The 27813-nt window shown below is 46.7% G+C and overlaps 2 protein-coding genes across 3 annotated transcripts in view; one reads left to right on the top strand and one right to left on the bottom strand.

Annotated features, from left to right (window-relative positions):
* Positions 1-3105: 3105 nt before the first annotated feature.
* Positions 3106-10796, bottom strand: arg1 (arginase 1; the record flags this gene model as incomplete). The annotated part of the gene is made up of 8 exons (XM_079292970.1): positions 3106-3366; positions 3438-3574; positions 3811-3915; positions 4005-4099; positions 5240-5399; positions 9341-9515; positions 10470-10542; positions 10677-10796. The coding sequence occupies 8 exons, from the start codon at positions 10794-10796 to the stop codon at positions 3203-3205; spliced, it is 1029 nt and encodes a 342-aa protein (XP_079149096.1). The 3' UTR covers positions 3106-3202.
* A 1108-nt stretch (positions 10797-11904) lies between these two features.
* Positions 11905-27813, top strand: part of heatr1 (HEAT repeat containing 1) — a 34338-nt gene continuing 18429 nt past the window's right edge. The window contains exons 1-22 of one of the 2 annotated variants that reach the window (XM_079293324.1): positions 11905-11945; positions 12647-12800; positions 12884-13100; positions 13447-13588; positions 13688-13789; positions 15052-15192; positions 15280-15491; positions 15575-15796; positions 17805-17906; positions 18251-18368; positions 18460-18567; positions 19654-19749; positions 19960-20048; positions 20203-20402; positions 22054-22175; positions 22609-22809; positions 23325-23502; positions 23631-23779; positions 24450-24642; positions 25456-25628; positions 25808-25972; positions 26064-26306. In XM_079293324.1, the coding sequence (XP_079149450.1) occupies positions 12659-12800; positions 12884-13100; positions 13447-13588; positions 13688-13789; positions 15052-15192; positions 15280-15491; positions 15575-15796; positions 17805-17906; positions 18251-18368; positions 18460-18567; positions 19654-19749; positions 19960-20048; positions 20203-20402; positions 22054-22175; positions 22609-22809; positions 23325-23502; positions 23631-23779; positions 24450-24642; positions 25456-25628; positions 25808-25972; positions 26064-26306 (3315 nt within the window). In that variant the 5' untranslated portion in view covers positions 11905-11945; positions 12647-12658. Of the gene's footprint in view, positions 11946-12646; positions 12801-12883; positions 13101-13446; positions 13589-13687; positions 13790-15051; positions 15193-15279; positions 15492-15574; positions 15797-17804; positions 17907-18250; positions 18369-18459; positions 18568-19650; positions 19750-19959; positions 20049-20202; positions 20403-22053; positions 22176-22608; positions 22810-23324; positions 23503-23630; positions 23780-24449; positions 24643-25455; positions 25629-25807; positions 25973-26063; positions 26307-27813 lie in introns of both variants that reach the window. The other variant, XM_079293323.1, reaches the window with a different exon arrangement.

Below are 27813 nucleotides of genomic sequence, written 5' to 3'. Positions count from 1 at the left end.
CCTCCTCCGAGATCTCCCCGTCGCCGCTGCTGTCCTGTCCGTCTCCTTTGTCGGATTCCGAGGACGCCCCCGCGGAGGAGTCCGTGTGCACCTCGGTCCCTTGGGTGCTGAGCTGATCTTCGTGGGGAGCCGCGTGGTAACTTGGTTGTTCGGCTATCCATGCCGCTATGGCTTCTCGCTCTTTTTCACTTTCTTTGTAGCGGTTGGTGGCTTTTACATTCTTCTGTATAGTTATTGCCCCCGCTTCTATTTCTGCGGCCAGCATCTTCACGACTGAGTCGTATTATTTTGACGGGCTGATTACGGTGGTTATTCTTCCTTTAATGACTTTCATTACCTCCAGCCACCAACGTAGCCATTCTGCTACCTTCGGTTTGCTTTTCGGGGGTCCTTCACACCCTACTACTGCTGCCACCAGTCCTGACTCAAGGGCAAGGGGAGCAAGATAACCCCCCTTTTTTTCGCATCCAGCTTTTACTTTTTCTCCCACCTTCGCCTTATCTGCTTCTTCATGCAGCACGATCAGGTGTTGTTGAACAGATTTGTCCCAGGTGTCCCATCCTCTGCCATTCAGGATGATCTGATGTTGGACGTTGATTCTGTGTTGTGGCCCCGGTCTCGGTTCCGGCGATGCCGCTCCTTGTAGTCCAGCGTCGCTCTCTCCCTGGTTCCCGCTGCTATCTGCTGCCTGGTCCGGGGTCGATGTCGCTGGCGCGTCCTGCTGAGCCGTCGTCGTCTGCGGGCTGCCTCCGTCGCCGTCGGGTCCGCTCTGCTGTCCGTTGGCGAGTCCTCCATCAGGGCCGTTGGCTCGTCCCGCTGGGTCGCCTCCGCCGCTATCGGATCCTCCGGGCGATATGTCCATCTTGGACTTTGTCTTTGTCTTTGTTGTCTCGAGTCGCCTTCCTCCCAAAGCCTCTCGTCGCGCGTTGAGGAAGGGATGGGATCAGGCTCTGGTCCCTCTACAGGTCGGGCGAGTCTGGTCGATGCTCCCCGTCGCCTGCGGATTCTCCTGTGTTGGCCTGTAAATACCACACACAGCTTCGATTCGTGGATGTCTTCGCAATCGGACTTCTTCGAGGCTTGGGCAGCTTTGCTTTCTACCCCAACGCCTCACCTCAGGTCTTTTCGTACACGAACGACAGCCTCTCTTGGCTGCCGGGGTTCTTCTTTTAGACTCAACGTACTCCTTTTCCGTCGAGCCCCACGTTATGGGCGCCACGTGTTAGATCCTGGGTACTTCTGGCCCGATACGGGGCTACTTACTGACTCAGCTCTCTATTAAAAGATTGTCGAGCTGGTGTTCTTGCGAGGGAACTCGCCTGGCTCCGCTAACTGCCGTTACTCCCAACGTCTACCCTGCTTCCTCCGGTCAGAGCGCACTCGGCCGAGAGACCAGTCCTGGCCCCGGGCGCCCCCACCAGTCGCGTCGGTTATGGCAGCTTCCCTCTTATGGATCCGTGCTCTTGGTAAATGCCAGGTTAGGTTTTAACGGCTAGGATTAATTCTTGCTAAAACCGTAAGGGATTGTTAAGTGGATTCGGTCTCTAGAATAACCTTTCAGAACTCAGTTGTTAGACATACAATAGCTTTAACTTTTTACTGTCACGAGGAACTCTTTACTACTCGAGCAAATTAATGCACTTGAGAATTTCACTTTAAATGCAGATTAGATATTTATTGCAGGTTATATTTAGTTAGTTTGCAAGGGTTACAGCTACAGCTCACATAAAATGTCACTACACATGATTAGTCAATTTAATTATCTTCTTCGATTATACTCATTAGTTTTAGTTGCCGAGACGGCTCGGTTGGAGCTGGATTTCAATGGTGCGATGATGGTTCTTTTGGAGTTGTTAGGAGCGAAGGTCCGGCCGGACCCTCGGTCCTCCTGCTCTGCAACGGAGCCCGTTCAACAGTTCCTCAAAACTCAGTACAAAGTCTTTCTAGGCTGCCGCGGCTTCTCCGTCGTCCAGATGTTAAAAGTCAAGCAGTGGGGAGAGTTAGAAACTTCGTCTTTTAATCTCAATGTCCACGAATAGAGGTCTCCTTTCCGTGAACAGAGACGAAGCCCTCAATACATCAGTTGCAGGCGTCTGTATCTTCCTCCGATGCACTTGGTACGGCATCCGCGATGAAATCCCGTCTTGCTGTTTGCAAGTTACTTCTTTTATAACACTTTTGGGCTGCCTCTCGCGTCTCTCCCCCCTCTTCCTCAACACGGGGTCCCTCAGCCCGTGATTAACATGACATCATTGATCTGGTGCCTGTGCTTCGAAAAGTACCTAACTTTTGTGTGTGTGTGCATGAGGAAATCACCCCAACTTCCCTGTCTGGGTGTTCAACATCTGTTGCACTTCCCCTTTCTCTTTTTGCCAACTCATCCTGACAAAACACTTTTCTTACATCGCAGCTCCGGTCACACAGAACATTTGTTAATCAGTTTTTACATTTGTTAAATCGGTTTGGTTAGTACACATTTGCTTATAAAATGATTATTGATCTCATCCTTCATCATTATTGTGCTTTGTGTCTTTTCTTCTCAACCATCATTATTTCCCCATCCCTTGAAGCCAACACCCTGCTTACTTCCTCTTTCTCCGTACTTTCTACACTCAGACTGCACTATACTCAGATACACATATTATTATCAGGTTTACATTTGTTAAATCACTCTGTGTATTAAACATTTGTTATGTAACGATCATACACTTTATCTTTCGATTACACTTTAACTATTGATTTCTGATTATATGCTTTTTATATCCTGACCTTCCCCTGATCGTGTATGCATGTTTTCGAGGCAGCTCTGTGGGCTCAACTCTTCTTGACAATATATATATATATATATATATATATATATATATATATATATATATATATATATATATATATATATATATATATATATATGTATATATATATATATATATATATATGTATATATATATATATATATATATATGTATATATAATGATATACACTTATTTATTTAACAAACATTGGCTGCTTCATATCAACAGAATATTACATTTTTTACAGATTAATAATCAAATCAAAAAGATAATTGATAGAGTAGATTAATCAATGCACAGTATGATGTGTAAAGTTGAACTTCAGGAACATCTGATTGTCCTCTGATTGTCCCTTTAGTGATTAGAGGCGTTCAGGTGTCCGTCGGTACAGTCGGAGAGCCCGGCGTCGTCAAGGCTCGGGCAGGCGGTAGTCCAGCGGGTGGTTTCCACCGCGGAGGCGTCCGAAGCAGGCGAGCAGCAGCTCCACCGCCGTGCTGACCGTGGACCGGACGTCCTCTTCGGTCTGACCCCTCAGAGGATTCACCTCCACCAGGTCCACCGCCGACAGGAGACCTGCAGGACGGGCACAGACTCAGCGTGGTTCTCCGGTCTCTATGCTAAGCTAACTGGCTGCTGCAGCCCACCTGTCTGACTGAGGTGTTCAGCGATGTAGACCCCCTCTCGGTAGGTCAGCCCCCCCGCTACAGGTGTCCCCGTTGCCGGGGTAACCGAGGGGTCGATGGCGTCAATGTCGTAGCTCAGGTGGATCGGTTTCTTCCCTCTGTACAAGTAATGCATCACATGTATTAGTGGTATTAATATTATTATTGTTATATATATATATATATATATACTATTATTATTATCAGAATTATTTTAATATTATTGGTATTTTTGTAATTCATTTATTGTTATTATTTTCAGATCAATGTCACTTCTGTAAAAGCAAAGAAGAAGAAGAAGAAGGAGAAGAAGCAGCTTTGATTTCATTGGTGGATGTAAAGAGTGAAGGTCTACCTGGCAGACAGGTAGTCACAGGTCTCCTCCATGACCCTGGAGACCCCGAGCTGATCCACCTCCGACATGGAGAACACCTTCACACCCAGAAGCTTCAGGATGTAGCTGTGAAACACAACTCGTCAGCTCTTTTACCATTTCATCAGCGCTCCCTGAATGTTACCCGAGAGAGAATGAAGGAGATGAAGACCTACTGCTCTGCTGGATCCACGTCTCTCAGACCCACGTAGACCAGGTCTTTGGCCCACACACACGGTTTGATCCATGAGAAGTTGGGCAGGACGGGAATCTGGGGACACAGAACAACAACAGGTCTGTGTGGGGCCAAGAGTTTCTGAAGAGCTAGTAGTGCTAACAGTGCTACCAACGCTAACAGTGCTAACAGTGCTACCAACGCTAACAGTGCTAACAGTGCTGACAGATGACGAGTTTCTGAAGAGCTAACAGTGACAACAGTGCTCGTCCCCCTCAGGACGGACTCTCCCCCCTCAGGATGGACTCTCGTCCTCCACAGGACGGACTCTTCCTCCTCAACAGGATGGACTCTTCCTCCTCAACAGGACGGACTCTCCCCCCTCAGGACGGACTCGTCCCCCCTCAGGACGGACTCTCCCCCCTCAGGATGGACTCTCGTCCTCCACAGGACGGACTCTTCTTCCCCCTCAGGACGGACTCTTCCTCCTCAGGAAGGACTCTTCCTCCTCAACAGGATGGACTCTTCCTCCTCAACAGGACGGACTCTCCCCCCTCAGGACGGACTCGTCCCCCCTCAGGACGGACTCTCCCCCCTCAGGATGGACTCTCGTCCTCCACAGGACGGACTCTTCTTCCCCCTCAGGACGGACTCTTCCTCCTCAGGAAGGACTCTTCCTCCTCCTCAGGACGGACTCGTCCTCCCCCTCAGGACGGACTCTTCTTCCACCACAGGACGGACTCTTCCTCCTCAACAGGACGGACTCTTCCTCCCCCTCAGGACGGACTCTCCCCCCTCAGGACGGACTCTCCCCCCTCAGGATGGACTCTCGTCCTCCACAGGACGGACTCTTCCTCCTCAACAGGACGGACTCTTCCTCCTCAACTGGACGGACTCTTCCTCCCCCTCAGGACGGACTCTCCCCCCTCAGGACGGACTCTCCCCCCCTCAGGATGGACTCCTCAGGGGCGGACTCGTCCTCCTCAGGGCGGACTCCTCCCCCCTCAGAACGGACCCCTCCCCCTCAGGACAGACTCCTCCCCCCCATAACTGACCCCTCCCCCTCAGGACGGACTCCTCCCCCCTCAGAACGGACTCCTCCCCCTCAGGACGGACCCCTCCCCCCTCAGAACTGACCCCTCCCCCTCAGGACGGAATCCTCCCCCTCAGGACGGACTCCTCCCCCTCAGAACGGACTCCTCCCCCTCAGGACGGACTCCTCCCTAATAAACTGACCTTTGTGTGCAGCTCGTGGAGGAGGTAAGACATCGGCTGGCCGTGGATGTTTCCCGTGTACGAGCTCAGCGGCGTGTTGATGTCGGCGTGGGCGTCGACCCAAACGACGCTCAGATCTCCCACCGCCGCTGAGTGACCGTGAATGGAGCCGATGGCCAGACTGATGGACACAGAGACGGAGACGTTTACCTCAGACGTTCTGAGAAATGGTTTCATCAGGACTAGTACTAGTACATCTCTAGTATATGTATATATATATAATATTGTACTTTTTACTACGGTGATGAAAAACAGTGATGACTTTTGCTACTTTAATAAGTATATTTTAATGCAAATACTTCTGTGAGTTTTTACTTATCTTTTATATCACAGACGTTTCTTTTCATGCAGGTTTATTAATGTGAAATCAACTGGATCCACTTTAAGGTGAATTTAAAGGAGTTTATTACAGTTAATTATTTGGTTTTATTATTTAAAGTTTCTTCATAAATCGTTTGAATTGAGAAATATCCTCTTTGTTTCAACAGCAACATTTAAAAAATGAAAGATATGAAAGTTTAAAACAGGTTGTAGAGATGCTACTTTCTACTTCTACAGTGTAGTATTAGTACTCTTACAGAGTGTTTTCACAGTGTAGTATTAGTACTCTTACAGAGTGTTTTCACAGTGTAGTATTAGTACTCTTACAGAGTATTTTCACAGTGTAGTATTAGTACTCTTACAGAGTGTTTTCACAGTGTAGTATTAGTACTCTTACAGAGTGTTTTCACAGTGTAGTATTAGTACTCTTACAGAGTATTTTCACAGTGTAGTATTAGTACTCTTACAGAGTATTTTCACAGTGTAGTATTTGTACTCTTACAGAGTATTTTCACAGTGTGGTATTAGTACTCTTACAGAGTATTTTCACAGTGTAGTATTAGTACTCTTACAGAGTGTTTTCACAGTGTGGTATTAGTACTCTTACTGTAGTATTTTCACAGTGTAGTATTAGTACTCTTACAGAGTGTTTTCACAGTGTGGTATTAGTACTCTTACAGAGTGTTTTCACAGTGTAGTATTAGTACTCTTACAGAGTGTTTTCACAGTGTAGTATTAGTACTCTTACAGAGTGTTTTCACAGTGTGGTATTAGTACTCTTATATAGTATTTTCACAGTGTAGTATTAGTACTCTTACAGAGTATTTTCACAGTGTGGTATTAGTACTCTTACAGAGTGTTTTCACAGTGTAGTATTAGTACTCTTACAGAGTGTTTTCACAGTGTAGTATTAGTACTCTTACAGAGTATTTTCACAGTGTGGTATTAGTACTCTTACAGAGTGTTTTCACAGTGTGGTATTAGTACTCTTACAGAGTGTTTTCACAGTGTAGTATTAGTACTCTTACAGAGTATTTTCACAGTGTGGTATTAGTACTCTTACAGAGTGTTTTCACAGTGTAGTATTAGTACTCTTACAGAGTATTTTCACAGTGTGGTATTAGTACTCTTACAGAGTGTTTTCACAGTGTAGTATTAGTACTCTTACAGAGTATTTTCACAGTGTGGTATTAGTACTCTTACAGAGTGTTTTCACAGTGTAGTATTAGTACTCTTACAGAGTATTTTCACGGTGTGGTATTAGTACTCTTACAGAGTATTTTCACAGTGTGGTATTAGTACTCTTACAGAGTGTTTTCACAGTGTAGTATTAGTACTCTTACAGAGTATTTTCACAGTGTGGTATTAGTACTCTTACAGAGTGTTTTCACAGTGTAGTATTAGTACTCTTACAGAGTATTTTCACAGTGTGGTATTAGTACTCTTACAGAGTATTTTCACAGTGTAGTATTAGTACTCTTACAGAGTATTTTCACAGTGTGGTATGAGTACTCTTACAGAGTGTTTTCACAGTGTAGTATTAGTACTCTTACAGAGTATTTTCACAGTGTGGTATGAGTACTCTTACAGAGTGTTTTCACAGTGTAGTATGAGTACTCTTACAGTGTTTCCACAGTGTAGTATTAGTACTCTTACAGTGTTTCCACAGTGTAGTATTAGTACTCTTACAGAGTATTTTCACAGTGTAGTATTAGTACTCTTACAGAGTGTTTTCACAGTGTGGTATTAGTACTCTTACAGAGTATTTTCACAGTGTGGTATTAGTACTCTTACAGAGTGTTTTCACAGTGTGGTATTAGTACTCTTACAGAGTATTTTCACAGTGTAGTATTAGTACTCTTACAGAGTGTTTTCACAGTGTGGTATTAGTACTCTTACAGAGTATTTTCACAGTGTGGTATTAGTACTCTTACAGAGTATTTTCACAGTGTAGTATTAGTACTCTTACAGAGTGTTTTCACAGTGTAGTATTAGTACTCTTACAGAGTATTTTCACAGTGTGGTATGAGTACTCTTACAGAGTGTTTTCACAGTGTAGTATGAGTACTCTTACAGTGTTTCCACAGTGTAGTATTAGTACTCTTACAGAGTGTTTTCACAGTGTGGTATTAGTACTCTTACAGAGTATTTTCACAGTGTAGTATTAGTACTCTTACAGAGTGTTTTCACAGTGTGGTATTAGTACTCTTACAGAGTATTTTCACAGTGTGGTATTAGTACTCTTACAGAGTATTTTCACAGTGTGGTATTAGTACTCTTACAGAGTATTTTCACAGTGTGGTATTAGTACTCTTACAGAGTATTTTCACAGTGTGGTATTAGTAATCTTACAGAGTGTTTTCACAGTGTAGTATTAGTACTCTTACAGAGTATTTTCACAGTGTAGTATTAGTACTCTTACAGAGTGTTTTCACAGTGTGGTATTAGTACTCTTACAGAGTATTTTCACAGTGTGGTATTAGTAATCTTACAGAGTGTTTTCACAGTGTGGTATTAGTACTCTTACAGAGTGTTTTCACAGTGTAGTATTAGTACTCTTACAGAGTATTTTCACAGTGTGGTATTAGTAATCTTACAGAGTGTTTTCACAGTGTAGTATTAGTACTCTTACAGAGTGTTTTCACAGTGTAGTATTAGTACTCTTACAGAGTATTTTCACAGTGTGGTATTAGTAATCTTACAGAGTGTTTTCACAGTGTAGTATTAGTACTCTTACAGAGTGTTTTCACAGTGTAGTATTAGTAATCTTACAGAGTGTTTTCACAGTGTAGTATTAGTACTCTTACAGAGTGTTTTCACAGTGTAGTATTAGTAATCTTACAGAGTGTTTTCACAGTGTAGTATTAGTACTCTTACAGAGTATTTTCACAGTGTAGTATTAGTACTCTTACAGAGTGTTTTCACAGTGTAGTATTAGTACTCTTACAGAGTGTTTTCACAGTGTGGTATTAGTACTCTTACAGAGTATTTTCACAGTGTGGTATTAGTACTCTTACAGAGTGTTTTCACAGTGTGGTATTAGTAATCTTACAGAGTGTTTTCACAGTGTAGTATTAGTAATCTTACAGAGTGTTTTCACAGTGTAGTATTAGTAATCTTACAGAGTGTTTTCACAGTGTAGTATTAGTAATCTTACAGAGTGTTTTCACAGTGTGGTATTAGTACTCTTACAGAGTTATTTTCACAGTGTGGTATTAGTAATCTTACAGAGTGTTTTCACAGTGTAGTATTAGTACTCTTACAGAGTTATTTTCACAGTGTGGTATTAGTACTCTTACTGTAGTAATGGGCTGGTACTACTCTGTCTTGTTGTGGCAGAAACAGCAGCATTAAGTTGTTGCTGAAATGAAGAGACGTTGTTGGAGTAGCAACCAGCGGGACTGTTTAATGTACACATTGGCAGTTCATCCAAAGTATTACTTCTTACAACTTACTCCTACAGTCTAAAGCCCGCCCCCTCATGTCACTTTCCACCAATCAAAGCAGTCGGTTGAACAACAAACAAAGCACGTCCTTCTCTCCCATCTCGGTACGTTCTCTTGTCCACGTCTGGGTCAAGATAACAGAACAACGATACACCTACGAGAAATGTTCATCGTCACCATACTTCTTTCTAGAAACTGCTGACTTTCTCATTTCTAGGAAATATCTGTTCTAAGAGCAACTGTGTTGTGTGTGTTATGTGAAGTGTTTCTTCAACAGTCTCAGGTGTGAACTCACCTGTGGTCTCCTCCCAGCATCACTGAGGTGTGTCCGTCCCTCTTCACAGCCTGCACCGCCTCAGACAGCCTCTGGTTGGCGCTGCCCACCGCGCGCACACGCTTCACCAGACCCACTGGCTCGTCCTCCACCACGTCCTCAAACGCCACGTTCCCATAATCCTTCACTGCACAGCCTGGAGACGCAGACACTCAGGATGAAATGAACACAGAGCTGAGAGAACCTGTTTCACATATTATTATTATACACATTTAAATAATATATAATTATCGTAATTATTGTCGTTCTTTATTCATCTTTATTTTTGTTATAAATATTGTTATTTTTTGTTATTCTTTCTACTCGACAGTCGAGAAAAGAGAAACCGTCAGTACAGGTAGATTTTTCCCAGAATGCTCTCTGGGTGAACATTAACAGGCAGTAGATCATCTCTGTGGAAATATGTTCATGTTGCAACTAAAGTAAACAAGTTTCTGTACAACGACCTGCAGCTGAGTGACTTATGAACCACACGTACACACACACACACATACACACACACACACACACACACACACACACACACACACACACACACTATAACACACACACATCTCATCAGATTAAATCTCATCAGATTAAAGTCGTGTCTCCGCTCTGTAACAACTAATAAAGTTCAGTTTGAACATAAAGTCCTTTATTCGGTAATTCAACTCATTATTTCTTTATTTGAAGAACTCAAAAGTCTCTTTGATCTTTTTGAATTTCTTCAAGTTCAAAAACTTTATTCTTCTCTGATGTTTTAACGTGTTTGAAGTAAAAATACGGAAGAAATCCTCTGTCGTACACATACATATATATATATATATATATATATGCTGAGTGATTTATGAACTACACACACATACACACACACACACACACACACACTATATATATATATATATGTATATATATATATACACTATTTATATACATATATATAAATAGTATACTTATCTAGCTGATGATAGGATATATCATTTGTAATATGTTATACTCTGTACTTGTACTTTAGTAGGATTTACATTGTTGTATTCGTACTTTTACTTCAGTAGAGGACTTGAATACTTCTGTGAATAACACGCACGCACACGCACGCGGACGTCACCTTGCTCGTGCAGTCTGTTGAGGAGTCCCGCAGCTCTGATCAGGTCCGGTCCTCTCTCCACTCCTCCGCGAGGCTGCAGCACAACAACAACAACAACAACAACAACAATAACTACAGCTCTGTAAATGTCCCCACTGCGGGACTAATAAAGGATTCTCTTGTCTTATCTTATCTCTCACACGCACGCGCCTCCACGTGCACACTCACCTGTCCCCTGGAGAAAGGTGCTCCGATGATCCCGGCTGACCGCCCGTGATGATGACGATGATGAAGATGAAGATGATGGTGGACATGATTAAGACTCTGCAGCATCCTCGCGCTCCTCATGCTGACCGACAACTGACGACCGACCGACCGACCGGAGCATCCTAAAAAAAAAAAAACTCACACGTGACGTCACCGCCCCGGACACACGAAGATGTGACGAGGTGTGTGACGTCACGAGTTAATTACTAAAGTCTTTAATGTTTTGATTAATCTGTAATGAATTCATGAAAACACCACCGAAGAAGAGTTGATGTGGAGATGTTTTAATTATAGTGAGAATATTTAAAGCATTCAATTTAACTTTATTGTCAGTAAACACTAAACAGTATTGTCTCTCAAAGACATACTCAGATTCTTCAAATAAATACTGCAATACTCACATTCTGCGTAAGTATTACAAGTAAAATGTACACAAATCTGTTTTCAGTTTCTGGACTTTTCTTTAATATAACCAGTGGCAGCTGGTCAATATATATATATATATATATATATATATATATATATATATATAAATATATATATATATATATATATATATATATATATATATATACATATATATATACATATATATATACATATATATACACATATATATATACATATATATATATATACATATATATATATATATGTATATATATATATATGTATATATATATACATATATATATATATACATACATATATATATATATATATATATACATATATATATATATATATATATATACATATATATATACATATATATATATATATATATACATATATATATATATATATATATATATATATACATATATATATATATATACATATATATATACATATATATATATATATACATATACATATATATATACATATACATATACATATATATATACATATATATATATATATATATATATATATATATATATATAAAATAAAAATCGGGTAATAAAAATAAAAATGAAGAAGAAGAAGCGTTGCGACGGGACAGAAGAAATAGTGGAATAAAGAAACAGGATAACAGAATTGGAATGCTTAACAGCATTCCAACAATTATAATACTAATGTGTGATTGGGTAGCACTCGTATCCTAGGTCCCGCCCTACTGAGCTGTGATTGGCTAGTAACTCTGCGTGACGTGTCCCGGATGTAGAATCCCCCGGAACGAGGTCTTTTCACGTCTCACGTGTTTGTTGGAGTTACAGAAAACAGGTTGGAGTGTTTTTCTTCTATATTTATTGGTAACGTATATATTTAATATTGACGTCATACTGTTCCGGTGGTCGCGAGACATTTAGTTTCACCGTCGACAGTTTTTTTCAGAACTGCGAAATCGACAAGTTAGCTTAACAAGCTAACACGTGTGTTTGTGGAGCAAAACATCAACTCGTGTAACGAGCGAATCTAAATGATTCATTCATTTCGTCTGTCTCTGGTCTGAACGTCGTTATTTTTATGAATTGGTTTATTTGATGAGGGACACATTCATAAAAACATTGATGTAATGGTGTTACGGAGTAAACCTAAAAACAGAATATAAGTTAGTTAAGCTTCAAAGCTGCAGAAACAATGGAAGAATATTAATATAAGTAGTATCATCATTCAGGAGACTCTTAGACTACATGTCGAGTACTAACAACACGCATAACATGGTGTGTATATATATATATATATATCATAAAGTGTTCTCTCTCCACTGAACGACTTCAGACTTCATCTTAACACTAAAGATCCACTTCTTCACTTTGGCCAAAGCATGTTTAGACAATGGCGCGTGAATGCTTTTCTGTTCCTGTTCTGCGGGTGTGACCAACGTGTCAGACTGAAGGTTCGGCTCCTTCATTGAAGCCGCTTCTCTTTGCGTCAGGAGGGAGCTGAGGTTAGTCTGTTTATCCCGCTGTCTGTGTCCTCAGACTGAGACCGCCATGACGTCGTTGGCCCACCAGCTGAAGAGGCTCGCGCTGCCTCAGAGCGACTCCAACCTGCTGACGCACAGAGAGGTCGCCTCGCTCCTCTTCGACCCCAAAGATGCTGCTTCCATGGACAGGAGCACCTTCTACGCCCTCGGTGAGTCATGGTCTGGGTCTCAAATGATCACCAGCAGGTTACTCCTTCACCACGATTAACCTCTGCCCCCCCCCCCCCCCCAGGCTGCACAGGGCTGGAGGAGCTGCTGGGAATCGAACCAGCCTTCCTGGAGTTCCAGGACACCCTGTTCAGCCGGGCCTCGTTGACCCTGGAGCGCAGCGTTCAGTCCAAAGAGGTCAACGAGAAGCTGGACGCCGGCATCTCTCTCTTCCTCACCCGCCTCTCCCCGTACTTCCTCCTCAAACCGGCGCACAAGTGCATGGAGTGGCTGGTCCACCGGTACGCTTCCTGAAGTCTGATTCTGTTACCGGTCTGGTGCTGAAACACCAAACCTGTGTCCAGCGCATAGACGGGTATCTTCAGGGTTCCATTGGCACGAGTCCTCTTATCGATACTCTCATTGGTTCTTTTTGATCATTTTGAAAAAAAGTGAATTAATTAAGAAAAGATTCCACATTTCATTATTGTTCTTGTATGAAAGCAAACGCAGCGAGACTATTTAAAATCTGCTTGTGTTTTGACCACATTCAACACCTTGTTTTCTGTAAACGTTGCTCCGGGTGCGTTCAGGTGTCCTGCTGCTGTTGCACACGGTACATGTTAGTTGTGTGTCATTGTGTTGCAGCTTCCACATCCAGCTGTATAACAGCGACAGCTTGTTGTCCTGCGCGCTGCCGTATCACGACACCAACGTCTTCGTCAGAGTCCTGCAGCTGCTGAAGATCAAAGACGCCACCAACCGCTGGAACTGGCTGCAGGGCCTGCAGGTCTGACCTCCGACCCCGCTGCCCACTCCCACTGTCGTGAATATAGAAATGTGATGATAAATGTTATTCTGTGTGAACGCTGTGCTGCTGCGTCCCCAGAAAGCCGGCGTGCCGCTGTCTAGAGGAGCTCTGATCACTCACTGCTACACAGACCTGAGCTTCATGGACTTCATCTGCTGCCTGGTGACAGACGCCATCCAGGTAACGACACGCTGACAACACGCTGACGTCACGCTAACGACACGCTGACGACACGCTGACAACGCGCTGACGTCAAGCTAACGACACGCTGACAACGCGCTGACGTCAAGCTAACGACACGCTGACGACACGCTGACGTCAAGCTAACGACACGCTGACGTCAAGCTAACGACACGCTGACGTCAAGCTAACGACACGCTGACAACACGCTGACGTCAAGCTAACGACACGCTGACGTCAAGCTAACGACACGCTGACGTCAAGCTAACGACACGCTGACGTCAAGCTAACGACACGCTGACGTCAAGCTAACGACACGCTGACGTCAAGCTAACGACACGCTGACGTCAAGCTAACGACACGCTGACGTCAAGCTAACAACACGCTGACAACTCGCTGACGTCAAGCTAACGACACGCTGACAACGCGCTGACGTCAAGCTAACGACACGCTGACGACACGCTGGCGTCACGCTAACGACACGCTGACAACACGCTGACGTCAAGCTAACGACACGCTGACGTCAAGCTAACGACACGCTGACGTCAAGCTAACGACACGCTGACGTCAAGCTAACGACACGCTGACGTCAAGCTAACGACACGCTGACGTCAAGCTAACGACACGCTGACGTCAAGCTAACAACACGCTGACAACACGCTGACGTCAAGCTAACGACACGCTGACGTCAAGCTAACGACACGCTGACGTCAAGCTAACGACACGCTGACGTCAAGCTAACGACACGCTGACGTCAAGCTAACGACACGCTGACAACACGGTGACGTCACGCTAACGACACGCTGACGTCACGCTAACGACGCGCTGACGTCACGCTAACGACGCGCTGCCGTCAAGCTAACGACGCGCTGACGTCACGCTAACGACGCGCTGACGTCAAGCTAACGACGCGCTGACGTCACGCTAACGACGCGCTGACGTCACGCTAACGACGCGCTGACGTCACGCTAACGACGCGCTGACGTCAAGCTAACGACGCGCTGACGTCAAGCTAACGACGCGCTGACGTCAAGCTAACGACGCGCTGACGTCACGCTAACGACGCGCTGACGTCACGCTAACGACACGAATACATAAATATTCTGACGACAAGAATACATAAATATTTCCAGAAAATTGAACAAAATATTTATTCATTTTTTCCTCTTTGAGATTCTGAAAAAGATCAGAACTTGAGAACCTGTTTGTAACTGAAGTCTTTTTTTTTTCTCCTCCTCCTTCTTGTTCTCCTCCTCCTTCAGGCGTACTCGGGTCAGTCTGGAAGTTGCTCCCAGCTCAGAGTGATCTTCTCCTTCTACGCCGCCTCCGTCGTCCCGGCTCTGGACGCTGTGGACAAAGTGTCCGACGCCATCGTTTCCAAACTGCTGCCGTTTGTTCAGAAGGTAACGTAACGACGTTTCTTCTTCTTCTTCTTTCTGAAACGTTTCACACATAAAGTTCTGGTATCGGCGTCGTCCTCGTCCCTTCAGGGTCTGAAGTCGTCTCTGGCGGACTACAAAGCCTCCACCCTCATGATCGTGTGCCAGCTGGCGGTGAAGGTGGTGATGGAGGCGAGTCTGGTCGACACGCTCGCCGCCCACGTCGGCACGTCTCTGCTCAGGGAGCCCGTGTTGGCCAAGGAGGGTCTGGGCTGCCTCGTGGTGCTGCTGCAGAACCAGAAGGAGGGTTCCGCCGGGCCCAGGTAGGACCGGGGATCAGCGGCGCACCTGGTCTGAGGGTGTGGCCTCGTCTCGGTTAATCATCGTCTTCCGTTTCGTCCCTCAGAGCCTTCGAGCGTCTGAGCTCCATGCCGGCGCTGGTCTCCACGCTGCAGGTCATGGCGGCTTCTCACGACGTCGGTCCTCTGCTGCGCTACCTGCTGCCTCACCTGGTCCACGCCGGGTTCACCTGCGGCTCAGGTGAGACGCAGACGGACCAGCTCGCCGTGTTGGAGTCCCTCCTGCGGTCCGTCCCTCTGACCGGCGGCCTGGACCGAACCGTGGCTCGGTAAACACACCTTCACCTTCGTCTTCGCTCAAGATAAGATAGAAGTCAGTTTATCCAGACGGGAGGAGAGGCTGGAACGTGAGAATAGTTTAATATATATAACCAGTGGTGTATAAAGTACTCAAACGCCACTTACTGGAAAACTACTCCAGTAAAAAGTCACCTATTACAATACTACTTGAGTAAAAGTCTTAAAGTATCTGATATTTATTGTACTTAAGTACAAAAGTACTTAAGTATCAAAAGTAATTTTCTGACATTAAATGTACATCACAACCTGAACATTAAATGAACATCATAACCTGTTCATTGAAAGTAAAAGTACAAGTAAATGCTGTTAATAAAAAAGCAAAGGGTCAGAATTGTGAGAATGATGAAGTTTATTCTTTTAAGTGCTGTGGCACCATGACCAAGGACATGGAGCTGTGTTGAACATAATTGGGTTGCTGTGATCCATTCAGGAGCAACAATGTTCAACATAATATATTGTACATAAGTATACTTTTGCATCTACTATGAGCTTATCATCATAATTCTCCGAAAAGCAATATGACACTATGAAGGAGTCGTAACAGTGCGTTTATAAGTCTGCTCATTAGACTAGAGGATGTAGAGGACCAATGCATCATATTATGTTCAGCAAAAAATATCCACTTGATGCATCAGGTCAGTGTTTAGAGAAAGGACGCCTGCCTTGTAAACTCCTGTGGGCTGATTTGAACACAAAGGTTTCGCTCAAGCTGAATCTGCAATTGGGCGACTGCTCCCATCATAACTCCATCTGATCATCCACAACATGACTCAAATATCAAAACATGATCAATACTAAAGCAGCAGCGAAAGTAACAACCCAGTCATTACTTGAAACTGAAACATGTCCTGTTCATCTTCAAAAGAAGTTGGTTTTCAAAATTGTGAGAATTCCGTCTCGCTCTTCTTGGGCTGAAGACTCGTCCTGCGATGCTAAATAGTCTTTCACAGGCCGCTGAGGCAGGTAGAGGTGTATTCAGCATCACAGACAGCTTGCGCACTGCTGCGAAGGATTTCACTAATGCTAATGCTAACGCTAACGCTGCGCTCTCTCGGCTCCTGTCAATCCTATGGTGTGGTGGCTAGCTACAGCTAACGTTAGCCAACGAGTGCTGCACAACTCACTAACTCGCTAGCGATCCACGGGTGGTGTTGGTCTTCGTCACCACCGTCGTTTGTTTCGGGAGCAGCAGGTGCTTCCATTTCTGCTTCCATCATGAAATCAGTCATCGTAGAGTGGAATTCTACTCATGTAGTCGCCCGCTAGCTTATAGCATGTAGCATCCTGGGAATCACTGGGAATCAAACACCGCGGCTTTGAGAGCACTTGTTTGCAATTGTGCATTAACGTGATTAACCAATGATTTAACTTGCTGCTAGCACCACTGATTCACCAAACCTGCTTCCAGTCTGTGTTCCACCACAGTCCCCGACGCTGCTCTCAGGATTCATTTTGTTTCTGAAGATAGATTTGATTTTGTAGCGAGTAACGAAGGTTTCAGGGGAAATGTATCGGAGTAAAAGTATCAGTTTTCTTTGCAAAATGTAGTGAAGTAAAAGTAAAAGTCAACAGAAATATAAGTAGTAAAGTACAGATACCCAAAAAACGACTTAAGTACAGTAACGAAGTATTTCTACTTCGTTACTGTACACCACTGTATATAACTACAAGATGATAATTGACTATAACAATGATTGACGTCATCATAACTGTTATTCTGCACTAAAGTCGTGTTCTAGTTCTCTCTACTTCTAGTCATGAAGGTTCTGTTTCCATAGAGGAGCAGGACTTTTATTTTGAAAATCAGGACCACAGAGAGAAAAACTGGAGCGAAACCTGAACCTACTTTAGTGTTCAGAGGGTTGGCAGTGAGGATCATAGAAACAACAATAATACGGTTTTCCTTTTCCTCCGTCTGTTCTTCTTCACGTCGCTGCTACAAACAGGAAGTCTTCATCTCAGGTGTTTGTGTTGCAGGTTGATGCTGGACGAGTATCTGAGTCAGACTGAACTCTCTGCTGAGGACATGTCGGCCCTCGACCGCCGGCTCCTTCCTCTGGTTCGCCTGTTCGAGTCCAGGTGAGTCCGGTGGTCTTCATTTATGCGTGTTTTACTGTGAAATCTTTAACCAGATTAAGAGAACGTTGTTATTACAAACGAATAGTTTGGTCTATTACTATCGGTCCCAGCTGGACATCATTTCTATTTACATATTTAAATATAAAACACATCAGTCCATCTTGAGGAACACTGAGTTAGCGTTAGCTCTGAGTTAGCGTTAGCTCTGAGTTAGCGTTAGCTCTGAGTTCGCGTTATCTCTGAGTTCGCGTTATCTCTGAGTTCGCGTTATCTCTGTGTTAGCGTTAGCTCTGAGCTAGCGTTAGCTCTGAGCTAGCATTAGCTCTATGTTTGTCCTCCCTCAGATACTGTGCAGCTCTGGACAGCGTCCTCGCGGCTCACGTGACCGACCTCAGCAGCAGCGAGCAGAAACATCTCTACCACCAGTTCCTCTCTTTGTCCATGAGCAGCGGGAAGTACCAGGTACACACAGTATTGTGTTGTTGGTACTGAAGAAGTATTTGTCTGCTAACTTATGACGTTGGTGTTCTTAATGAATTCTTCCTGTGTTTAGATAATGGGCGACTCTGACACGTCGCTGCTCCTCAGTCTGAAACACCCTCAGCCTTCAGTCAGAGTGTCGGCGGTGGATCACCTGATGGACGTCATCGCCTCCGCACAGGTACGGCAGACGGTGCAGGTGAAGTCAGAATCACTGGAGACGGACTGGTTCTCTCTGCTCCCTCTTGAATATTCATTCTTCTGTGGAACTACTTCAGAATAATGACCTCGTCTACAAACACACTTCTGGTGTTCCTCAAGGCTCCAAACTGGGCCCCGTTGTTTTCTCTGATTATTTAAAAACATCATGTACAGTATAATAAAGATACACACTGTAGGTATAAATACATACTGTAGGTGTAATACACACTGTTAGTATAGATACACACTGTAGGTATAAATACATACTGTAGGTATAAATACACACTGTAGGTATAAATACACACTGTAGGTATAAATACACACACTGTAGGTGTAATACACACTGTTAGTATAGATACACACTGTAGGTATAGATACACACTGTAGGTATAAATACATACTGTAGGTATAAATACACACTGTAGGTATAAATACACACACTGTAGGTGTAATACACACTGTAGGTATAAATACACACACTGTAGGTGTAATACACACTGTTAGTATAGATACACTGTAGGAGCGGTCGGTCGATTGACGCGCATTCTCTCGTAGTGTCACTTCAAAACTTTCTTTTATTCCAGAACAGCATCAGAAGCATACATGGAAATAATGTCAAACAGAAAAACCTGCTTTGTCTCATAATGCGGTTTCGTAATGCGTAATGCGGTTGAAAATAGTTCGCCCTTCCGCTCTCTAGTCGCACGAACACACCTGCACGTCCTCAGGTGAGGTCTACATAAAGAGTTAACGCCCCCTGACGTCATCATTGTGTCATAATCATTTCGGCAGTAACATCTTAACAGGTTCAACAGTAAATCATAATTAGCATGGTTTGATGTACAATCGGTAGCATGACTATAATTTCCTTAAAAGTATAGAATGTACAGGTACAACACAAATCAGAGTAATGGCTTCTACATACACACTGTAGGTCTAAATACACACTGCGGGTGTAATACACACTGAGGGTGTAATACACACTGTTAGTATAGATACACACTGTTAGTATAAATACACACTGCAGGTATAAATAACCACAAATGCATCTCATGTTTCTCAGCAGCAGAGTTTGGACGAAGTCTTCCTGAAAGACGCCGTCATGGACCGATTGAAGGACGACGTGCCGGAGGTCGTGTCTGCCGCTCTCAAAGTCCTAGAGGTCAGTGTGATGGGGGAGGACAGGTGTGACAGTGGGGAACAGGTGTGACAGTAGGTGTGACAGTGGGGGACAGGTGTGACAGTGGGGAACAGGTGTGGTGGATGAGTGGGGGACAGGTGTGGTGGATGAGTGAAGGCTTCAGCGGCGCCCCCTATAGGTTAAACAACACAGTGTTGTTTTAAAGGATCAGCTGATGGTTGTTGTGTTCAGGTGCTGTTGGATGTGTTGGACCCCGAGGACACCGTGTCCTCTTTACTGTCTCTGCTGCACAGAGGCGATCTGTCGGCGGCTCAGCGCTGGTCAGTGAACTACACACACATCCATAACATCAACGTAATCGAACGAAATGATGTCACGTTATAATGACATCATCATATCCGTTATTGCGACTGTCCTGTAAACGATGCCTTCGGGTGTCGTCAGTAACTCTGAGCTCCGTGTTGTCTCCTGCAGGCTGCCGGTTCTGACGGAGGCGGTGCGTTTACTGTCCGACCCCCGGCTAGGAAAAGGGGACACGGAGCTGCTGCAGAAGACGGGTTGGAGGCTGCTGCCCTTCCTGGTGATCACCTCCTCCTCAGAGCTCCGCTTGGCCTCCTGCGTCGCCCGGAGCTCCGTCGTCCTCCGACACCCGCTCACCCGGAACTGGGCTCAAGGTGACGGATCAACTTTAAACGTCTCGTCAAGTTCATGCAAACAGTGTTATTAAGAAACATTTATAATATAAATACTGGAACACAAGATTCTCCTTAGCTTAGCATAAAGATGGGAACCAGCTAGCCTAGCTCTGTCCAGAGGTAAGTGTTTAAATAAACAGCACCTTTCATACAAACATGCAGCTCAACGTGCTTCAGAAGAAATAAGGAATAAACAACAACAATCAGTCAAATATAACTTAAATACAGAGAGCCGTGTTCTAATAGCAACACATCAACACATCAGGAACATCAACAGATCGACACGTCAACACATCAGGAACATCAACAGATCGACACGTCAACACATCAGGAACATGAGCAGAAGAGCTGAGTGACCTGATATCACGTGACATGTCTGACGGAGGAACTCAGAGCTTCACTGTGACGCTCTGTCTCCTTTCATCTGTGGAAGGAGGTTTTCCTGGTGGTCCTGAGTCTTGAGACCATGTCGTCTCATGCGGTTTCATGCGGTTTCATGCGGTCTCATGCGGTCTCATGCGGTCTCTTGCGGCCTCTTGCGGCCTCTTGCGGCCTCTTGCTGCCTCTTGCGGTCTCATGCGGTCTCATGCGGCCTCTTGCGGCCTCTTGCGGCCTCTTGCGGTCTCATGCGGTCTCATGCGGTCTCATGCGGCCTCTTGCGGCCTCTTGCGGCCTCTTGCGGCCTCTTGCTGCCTCTTGCGGTCTCATGCGGTCTCATGCGGCCTCTTGCGGCCTCTTGCGGCCTCTTGCGGTCTCATGCGGTCTCTTGCGGTCTCATGCGGTCTCATGCGGCCTCTTGCGGCCTCTTGCGGCCTCATGCGGTCTCATGCGGTCTCTTGCGGTCTCATGCGGCCTCTTGCGGCCTCTTGCGGCCTCTTGCGGCCTCATGCGGTCTCATGCGGCCTCTTGCGGCCTCTTGCGGTCTGATGCGGCCTCTTGCGGTCTCTTGCGGTCTGATGCGGCCTCTTGCGGCCTCTTGCGGCCTCTTGCGGCCTCATGCGGTCTCTTGCGGTCTCTTGCGGTCTCTTGCGGTCTCATGCGGTCTCATGCGGCCTCTTGCGGCCTCATGCGGCCTCTTGCGGCCTCTTGCGGTCTGATGCGGCCTCTTGCGGTCTCTTGCGGTCTGATGCGGCCTCTTGCGGCCTCTTGCGGCCTCTTGCGGCCTCTTGCGGCCTCATGCGGTCTCTTGCGGTCTCATGCGGTCTCATGCGGCCTCTTGCGGCCTCATGCGGCCTCTTGCGGCCTCTTGCGGCCTCATGCGGTCTCATGCGGCCTCATGCAGTCTCATGCGGCCTCTTGCGGCCTCTTGCGGTCTGATGCGGTCTGATGCGGCCTCTTGCGGTCTCTTGCGGTCTCTTGCGGTCTCATGCGGCCTCTTGCGGCCTCTTGCGGCCTCTTGCGGCCTCATGCGGTCTCATGCGGCCTCATGCGGTCTCATGCGGCCTCATGCGGTCTCATGCGGTCTCTTGCGGTCTCTTGCGGTCTCATGCGGCCTCATGCGGTCTCTTGCGGTCTCTTGCGGTCTCATGCGGTCTCTTGCGGTCTCATGCGGCCTCATGCGGTCTCTTGCGGTCTCATGCGGTCTCTTGCGGTCTCATGTGGTTTCATGTAGTCTCTTGTGGTCTCTCAGAACTGGACGAGCTCCTGAAGAGAAGCGGTGAACCGGACTTCGTAGGTTTGGCCAACGAGCGTCTCGTCTCCACATTGACCAAGAACCTTCTGAAGATGGAGACCTTCTCCAGACGGGACGCGGTGAGTGTTGGGGGGTCAGAGCGTCTCTGTAGTCACATGACTGTTTGTCTCAGATGAATCCATCATGACGTCATAGTTTCACGCTAATGTTTCTACTCTCTGGTTGAAGTGAACTCTTTACATGTGTTTGATGAAATATCACACATTTCAAGCTTTGTTTTGGCTGCTTCTTCTAACTACAGCGTTTATCACACATGATGTGTTTAAGGACCCTCAGAAAGATGATAATCTGCCGATAATGACTGTTATTACAGCGTCTGGCTGTGATAAACGGTGTAGTTTTGGCGATTGTTAAAGAAAACATGCTTTTTCCTCAGAAGGTGAAGTTGGTTTCTACTGAAGACGATCTTTAAAAACACAAATGTTCATCAGACAAACAGCAGGATGTCTTTGTTGGTATTTCCAGCAACGTTTGTGTGTCTCTGCTCTTCAGATGGAGAAGCTGGCTCTGTCGGTGGAGCGGCACCGGGGCTCCGGCCTCAGGTCCAGGGCCTCGTTCCCGGTCCTGACCAAGACTCTGCTGCTGGTTCTGGGCGAGCTGAGCGAGACCCAGCACCTGCTCACCGCTCAGAGGGTCTACGCGCTGCTGGAGGCGCCGCTGCTGGAGGTCATCGGGGAGGCCGCCGCCACGCAGGTCAGACCAGATCCAGGTCCTCGAGGACCAAACCTTTCATAACGCCACAGAGACGGGGACGGGGACAGAAAGTGGACCGAGTTGATCTCATGAAATCTTTTGAGTTAATTTGACATTTTATTTGTCGTGTGTATTGGATGACGACTAAGTTAAAAACATGAACAATATGATTTAAGGGGAATTAGTAACGTTGGAATTAAACCAACTATCACAGATGAATATGGTATAAAATCATATCAGTAAACTCACTGATATGATTTGACACACGTGTCAAACATGTTTGTGAAACATTTAAATCGATGAGTTTGTTTATGAAGATGAAGTTTTATTATTTGAACCGAGAAAAGAGTCAATTAACTTTATTCTGAATCAGAAGGGAAGAAGTTCAAACATTTTGAAAATCTCATGAGAATTATTTCTACAATAAAGTAACAAAGTAAGTTGCAGCTGACATGTTTCTGAACGAATATTTGATAAAAACATCTTTTATTGAGAGCTCGTTATTGTTTTAACAGGAAGCTGGGTGCTGTGTCGCTGCCCCCCCCGCCTCCTTCTCTGAAGCCATGACTCTGTACCTGAGCAGGTGTGGCCAGCAGCCAGGTGAGCGGCTGGCCAGAGAGTTCAGCTTCGTCCTGATCTCTCTGCTCGGAGACTTCATCTCCTCCCTCAGGTGTCACGACTCGTCCTTCAAAGGTAAGTCCACTTTAGTTACTTAGAGTTCACCTGACAAGACACTCGCCATGTCGTGTGTTCAAGTCTCTACCAGGTGAGTTCACCTGAAGAGAGACCTTCATCATGTCGTGTGTTTACGTCTCCACCAGGTGACGTGTGGTGGAACCCGGAGAAGCTGGACACAAACACCTGTTGTTATCTGGGGCTCACCTGCCGCCTCTTCAGTGTCATCATCAGCGGTGCCGGCGAGGGGCCGGCAGCTGGCAGCTTCAGAGATTTAATGAAGCTGCTCATCCAGGTATGAGGTCACTTCCTGTTTACCAATCACGCCTGTGATTCACCTCAGATCGATTGTTGTTTTTTTACTTTAAAAAAATGATCACAAGTTTTGGGGAAATTATGTTTATTCAGGTTGTGGATTTAGAGAAGATCTGTACCAGCCGCTTAGCTTAGCATAAAGACTAGCCAAACTAGCCTTTACCCCAGTTTATAGTCTTTATGCTAAGCTAAGCTAACCAGTATCGGTCTGACTCTCAGAGAGGCTTCCACTACATGTTCACTGTTCCTTTAAGGCACATGTGTCAAACTCAAGGCCCGCCACGTCATTTTATCTGGCCAGCAAAAAATAAATCATTTTTATAAATTGTTTTTGGAAAAATAAATAAAAGTTAGACTTGAGTATCCGCATGGTCGGAATTATGAGATATAAAGTTGAAATGATGAGACAGCATGTTGTCTGTGTACCGACATTAAAACGATCACAACAGGTGGACAGGAGAGGCAACAGCCGTAAAGAGGTTTTCCAACGACTGAAAAAGATCCACAAATAATCCCAAAATGTCCACGAAGAGAAAGACAGTCTTACAGTTAACCGGCCCTTTGAGGGACCGTGATGCTGATGTGGCCCAGAGAAGATGAGTTTGACAGCCTGCTTTAAGGTGACTCTTACCTTCGTCCACCTCTTCCAGGTTCACCTGAGCGAGCCGCCGATGCTCTTCCGCTTCCTGTGCGTGCTGTGGGGGTACAGCAGTAACCACGGTGACCAGCTGGACGTGAAGGTGGACGCCATCCTGCAGACCCGGGCTCTGTACGTGGGCGGAGCTCTGCTGAACGCCCAGCCGGCCGCCATGCTGGAGCAGCTGGTCGCTGCCGACTCGCCTGGTAAAAGAAAAACCTCATTAAAGGGTCCATCTGGGTTTAGCAACATGCTAACATGCTAAGCTAAGATGTTGACAATCACTCTCTGTCTGTCTCTCCCTCTGTCTCTCTCTGTGTCTCTCTGTCTGTCTCTCCCTCTGTCTCTCTCTGTGTCTCTCTGTCTGTCTCTCCCTCTGTCTCTCTCTGTGTGTCTGTCTGTCTCTCTGTCTCTCTCTGTCTCTCTCTCTCTGTCTCTCCCTCTGTCTCTCTCTGTGTGTCTGTCTGTCTCTCTGTCTCTCTGTCTGTGTCGCTCTGTGTCTCTGTCGCTCTGTGTCTCTGTCTCTCTGTCTCTCTGTGTCTGTCTCTCTGTGTCTGTCTCTCTCTCTGTCTGTCTCTCTCTCTGTCTGTCTGTCTGTCTGTCTCTCTCTGTGTGTCTCTCTGTGTGTCATTCTGTCTCTCTGTCTGTCTGTGTGTCTGTCTCTCTGTCTGTCTCTCTGTCTGTCTCTCTCTCTCTGTCTGTCTCTCTCTCTGTCTGTCTGTCTCTCTCTGTGTGTCTCTCTCTGTGTGTCATTCTGTCTCTCTGTCTGTCTCTCTGTCTCTCTCTCTGTCTGTCTCTCTCTCTCTGTCTCTGTGTCTCTCTGTCTGTCTCTCTGTCTCTCTCTCTGTCTCTCTCTCTCTCTGTGTGTCTCTCTGTGTGTCTGTCTCTCTGTCTGTCTCTCTCTGTCTCTCCCTCTGTCTCTGTCTCTCTCTCTCTGTCTCTCTCTCTCTGTCTCTGTCTCTCTCTGTCTCTCTGTGTGTCTGTCTGTCTCTCTGTCTGTCTCTCTGTCTGTCTCTTAGTGGTCCCGTCCTTGCTCTGCTGTCTCACCTCTCCGGTTCGGGAGGTCCGGAGGGCGGCCCTCGGTGCTCTGCACAGCCTATCAGGAGCCGGTGCTTCTCCCTTCCAGCCAATCACAGAGAAGCTTCTGAAGACCTCGGAGGAGATCATCGCCGACCCGTCGTACCTGAGCCAGGTGAGCCTGAGTCACACGAGACAGGGACCCGTCATGTCATAGTTTGTGGAGGTTTTTCAAATGAATGTCTTCAGGGTGTCCTTTTATCTGCTTCAAACCTTTACAAAGTAAATATAAATACACATGTATCCACATCGATAGGCATCATATAACCGTGTTCTTTGCGCTGGCGGCTGCAGGCTCTCGGCGTGCTTCATGACGGGCGTTCGTCCGTTAAAGTGACGACGCAGCAGAAGAAGCTGCAGTCGTCGATCCAGCAGCTGCTGCAGAGCGTTCAGACTCCCAGCTGCCCGACCTACAGCGCCTGCAGCCTGCTGCGAGCGCTGAGCCGCCTCAACGGACAGGTGAGGGCAGGAACACACCTGTAAACGCTCATCGGCAAACGGACCCGGCGTGTCGTTCTAATCGCGTGGATCCGGTGTCTCGTCCTCTCAGTCCGTGCTGTCCGAGCTGCTTCCGGTTCTGGATCGTCTCCTGGAGCAGAGCGGCCCCGACACCCCGACCCTGCTGCGGGCCGAGACCCAGCTGATGCGCCTCGTCCTGGGGAAGTACGACGAGGCGTCGGCCCCCCTGCTGGCCGAGGACCACAACTGTTTGGATCTGTTTGTCAGAGCTCTGAAGACCTCGACCCAGCCGCACCCCGACATCCCCAGCTGCCAGACCATCGCCCTGGAGCAGGTCAGTGAGACACCAGGAGCCCGTTTGAGTTATCAGCCTCTTCCGCCTTCCTCTTCCTCCTTCCTCTTCCGCCTTCCTCTTCCTCCTGCCTCTTCCTCCTGCCTCTTCCTCCTGCCTCTTCCTCCTGCCTCTTCATCCTGCCTCTTCCTCCTGCCTCTTCCTCCTGCCTCTTCCTCCTGCCTCTTCCTCCTGCCTCTTCCTCCTGCCTCTTCCTCCTGCCTCTTCCTCCTGCCTCTTTCTCCTGCCTCTTCCTCCTGCCTCTTCATCCTGCCTCTTCCTCCTGCCTCTTCATCCTGCCTCTTCATCCTGCCTCTTCATCCTGCCTCTTCCTCCTGCCTCTTCCTCCTGCCTCTTCATCCTGCCTCTTCATCCTGCCTCTTCCTCCTGCCTCTTCATCCTGCCTCTTCCTCCTGCCTCGTCATCCTGCCTCGTCATCCTGCCTCATCATCCTGCCTCATCATCCTGCCTCTTCATCCTGCCTCTTCCTCCTGCCTCTTTCTCCTGCCTCTTCATCCTGCCTCGTCATCCTGCCTCTTCCTCCTGCCTCTTCATCCTGCCTCTTCATCCTGCCTCTTCATCCTGCCTCTTCCTCCTGCCTCTTCCTCCTGCCTCTTCATCCTGCCTCTTCATCCTGCCTCTTCCTCCTGCCTCTTCATCCTGCCTCTTCCTCCTGCCTCGTCATCCTGCCTCGTCATCCTGCCTCATCATCCTGCCTCATCATCCTGCCTCATCATCCTGCCTCTTCATCCTGCCTCTTCCTCCTGCCTCTTCCTCCTGCCTCTTCCTCCTGCCTCTTCATCCTGCCTCTTCATCCTGCCTCTTCCTCCTGCCTCTTCATCCTGCCTCTTCCTCCTGCCTCGTCATCCTGCCTCGTCATCCTGCCTCATCATCCTGCCTCTTCATCCTGCCTCTTCCTCCTGCCTCTTCCTCCTGCCTCTTCATCCTGCCTCTTCATCCTGCCTCTTCCTCCTGCCTCTTCATCCTGCCTCTTCCTCCTGCCTCGTCATCCTGCCTCGTCATCCTGCCTCATCATCCTGCCTCGTCATCCTGCCTCATCATCCTGCCTCATCATCCTGCCTCTTCCTCCTGCCTCTTCATCCTGCCTCTTCATCCTGCCTCTTCCTCCTGCCTCTTCCTCCTGCCTCTTCCTCCTGCCTCTTCCTCCTGCCTCTTCATCCTGCCTCTTCATCCTGCCTCTTCCTCCTGCCTCATCATCCTGCCTCTTCCTCCTGCCTCTTCATTCTTCCTCTTCCTCCTTCCTCTTCATCCTGCCTCTTCCTCCTTACTCTTCCTCCTTACTCTTCCTCCTTACTCTTCCTCCTTCCTCCTTACTCTTCCTCCTTCCTCTTCCTCCTTCCTCTTCCTCCTTCCTCTTCCTCCTTCCTCTTCCTCCTTCCTCTTCCTCCTTCCTCTTCCTCCTTCCTCTTCCTCCTCCTCCTTCCTCTTCCTCCTTCCTCTTCATCCTTCCTCTTCATCCTGCCTCTTCATCCTGCCTCTTCCTCCTGCC

The sequence above is a fragment of the Melanostigma gelatinosum genome (assembly GCF_949748355.1).
Source record: "Melanostigma gelatinosum genome assembly, chromosome: 21".
Classification (NCBI taxonomy): domain Eukaryota; kingdom Metazoa; phylum Chordata; class Actinopteri; order Perciformes; family Zoarcidae; genus Melanostigma; species Melanostigma gelatinosum.
This window is presented reverse-complemented; position numbering and strand designations above follow the sequence as displayed.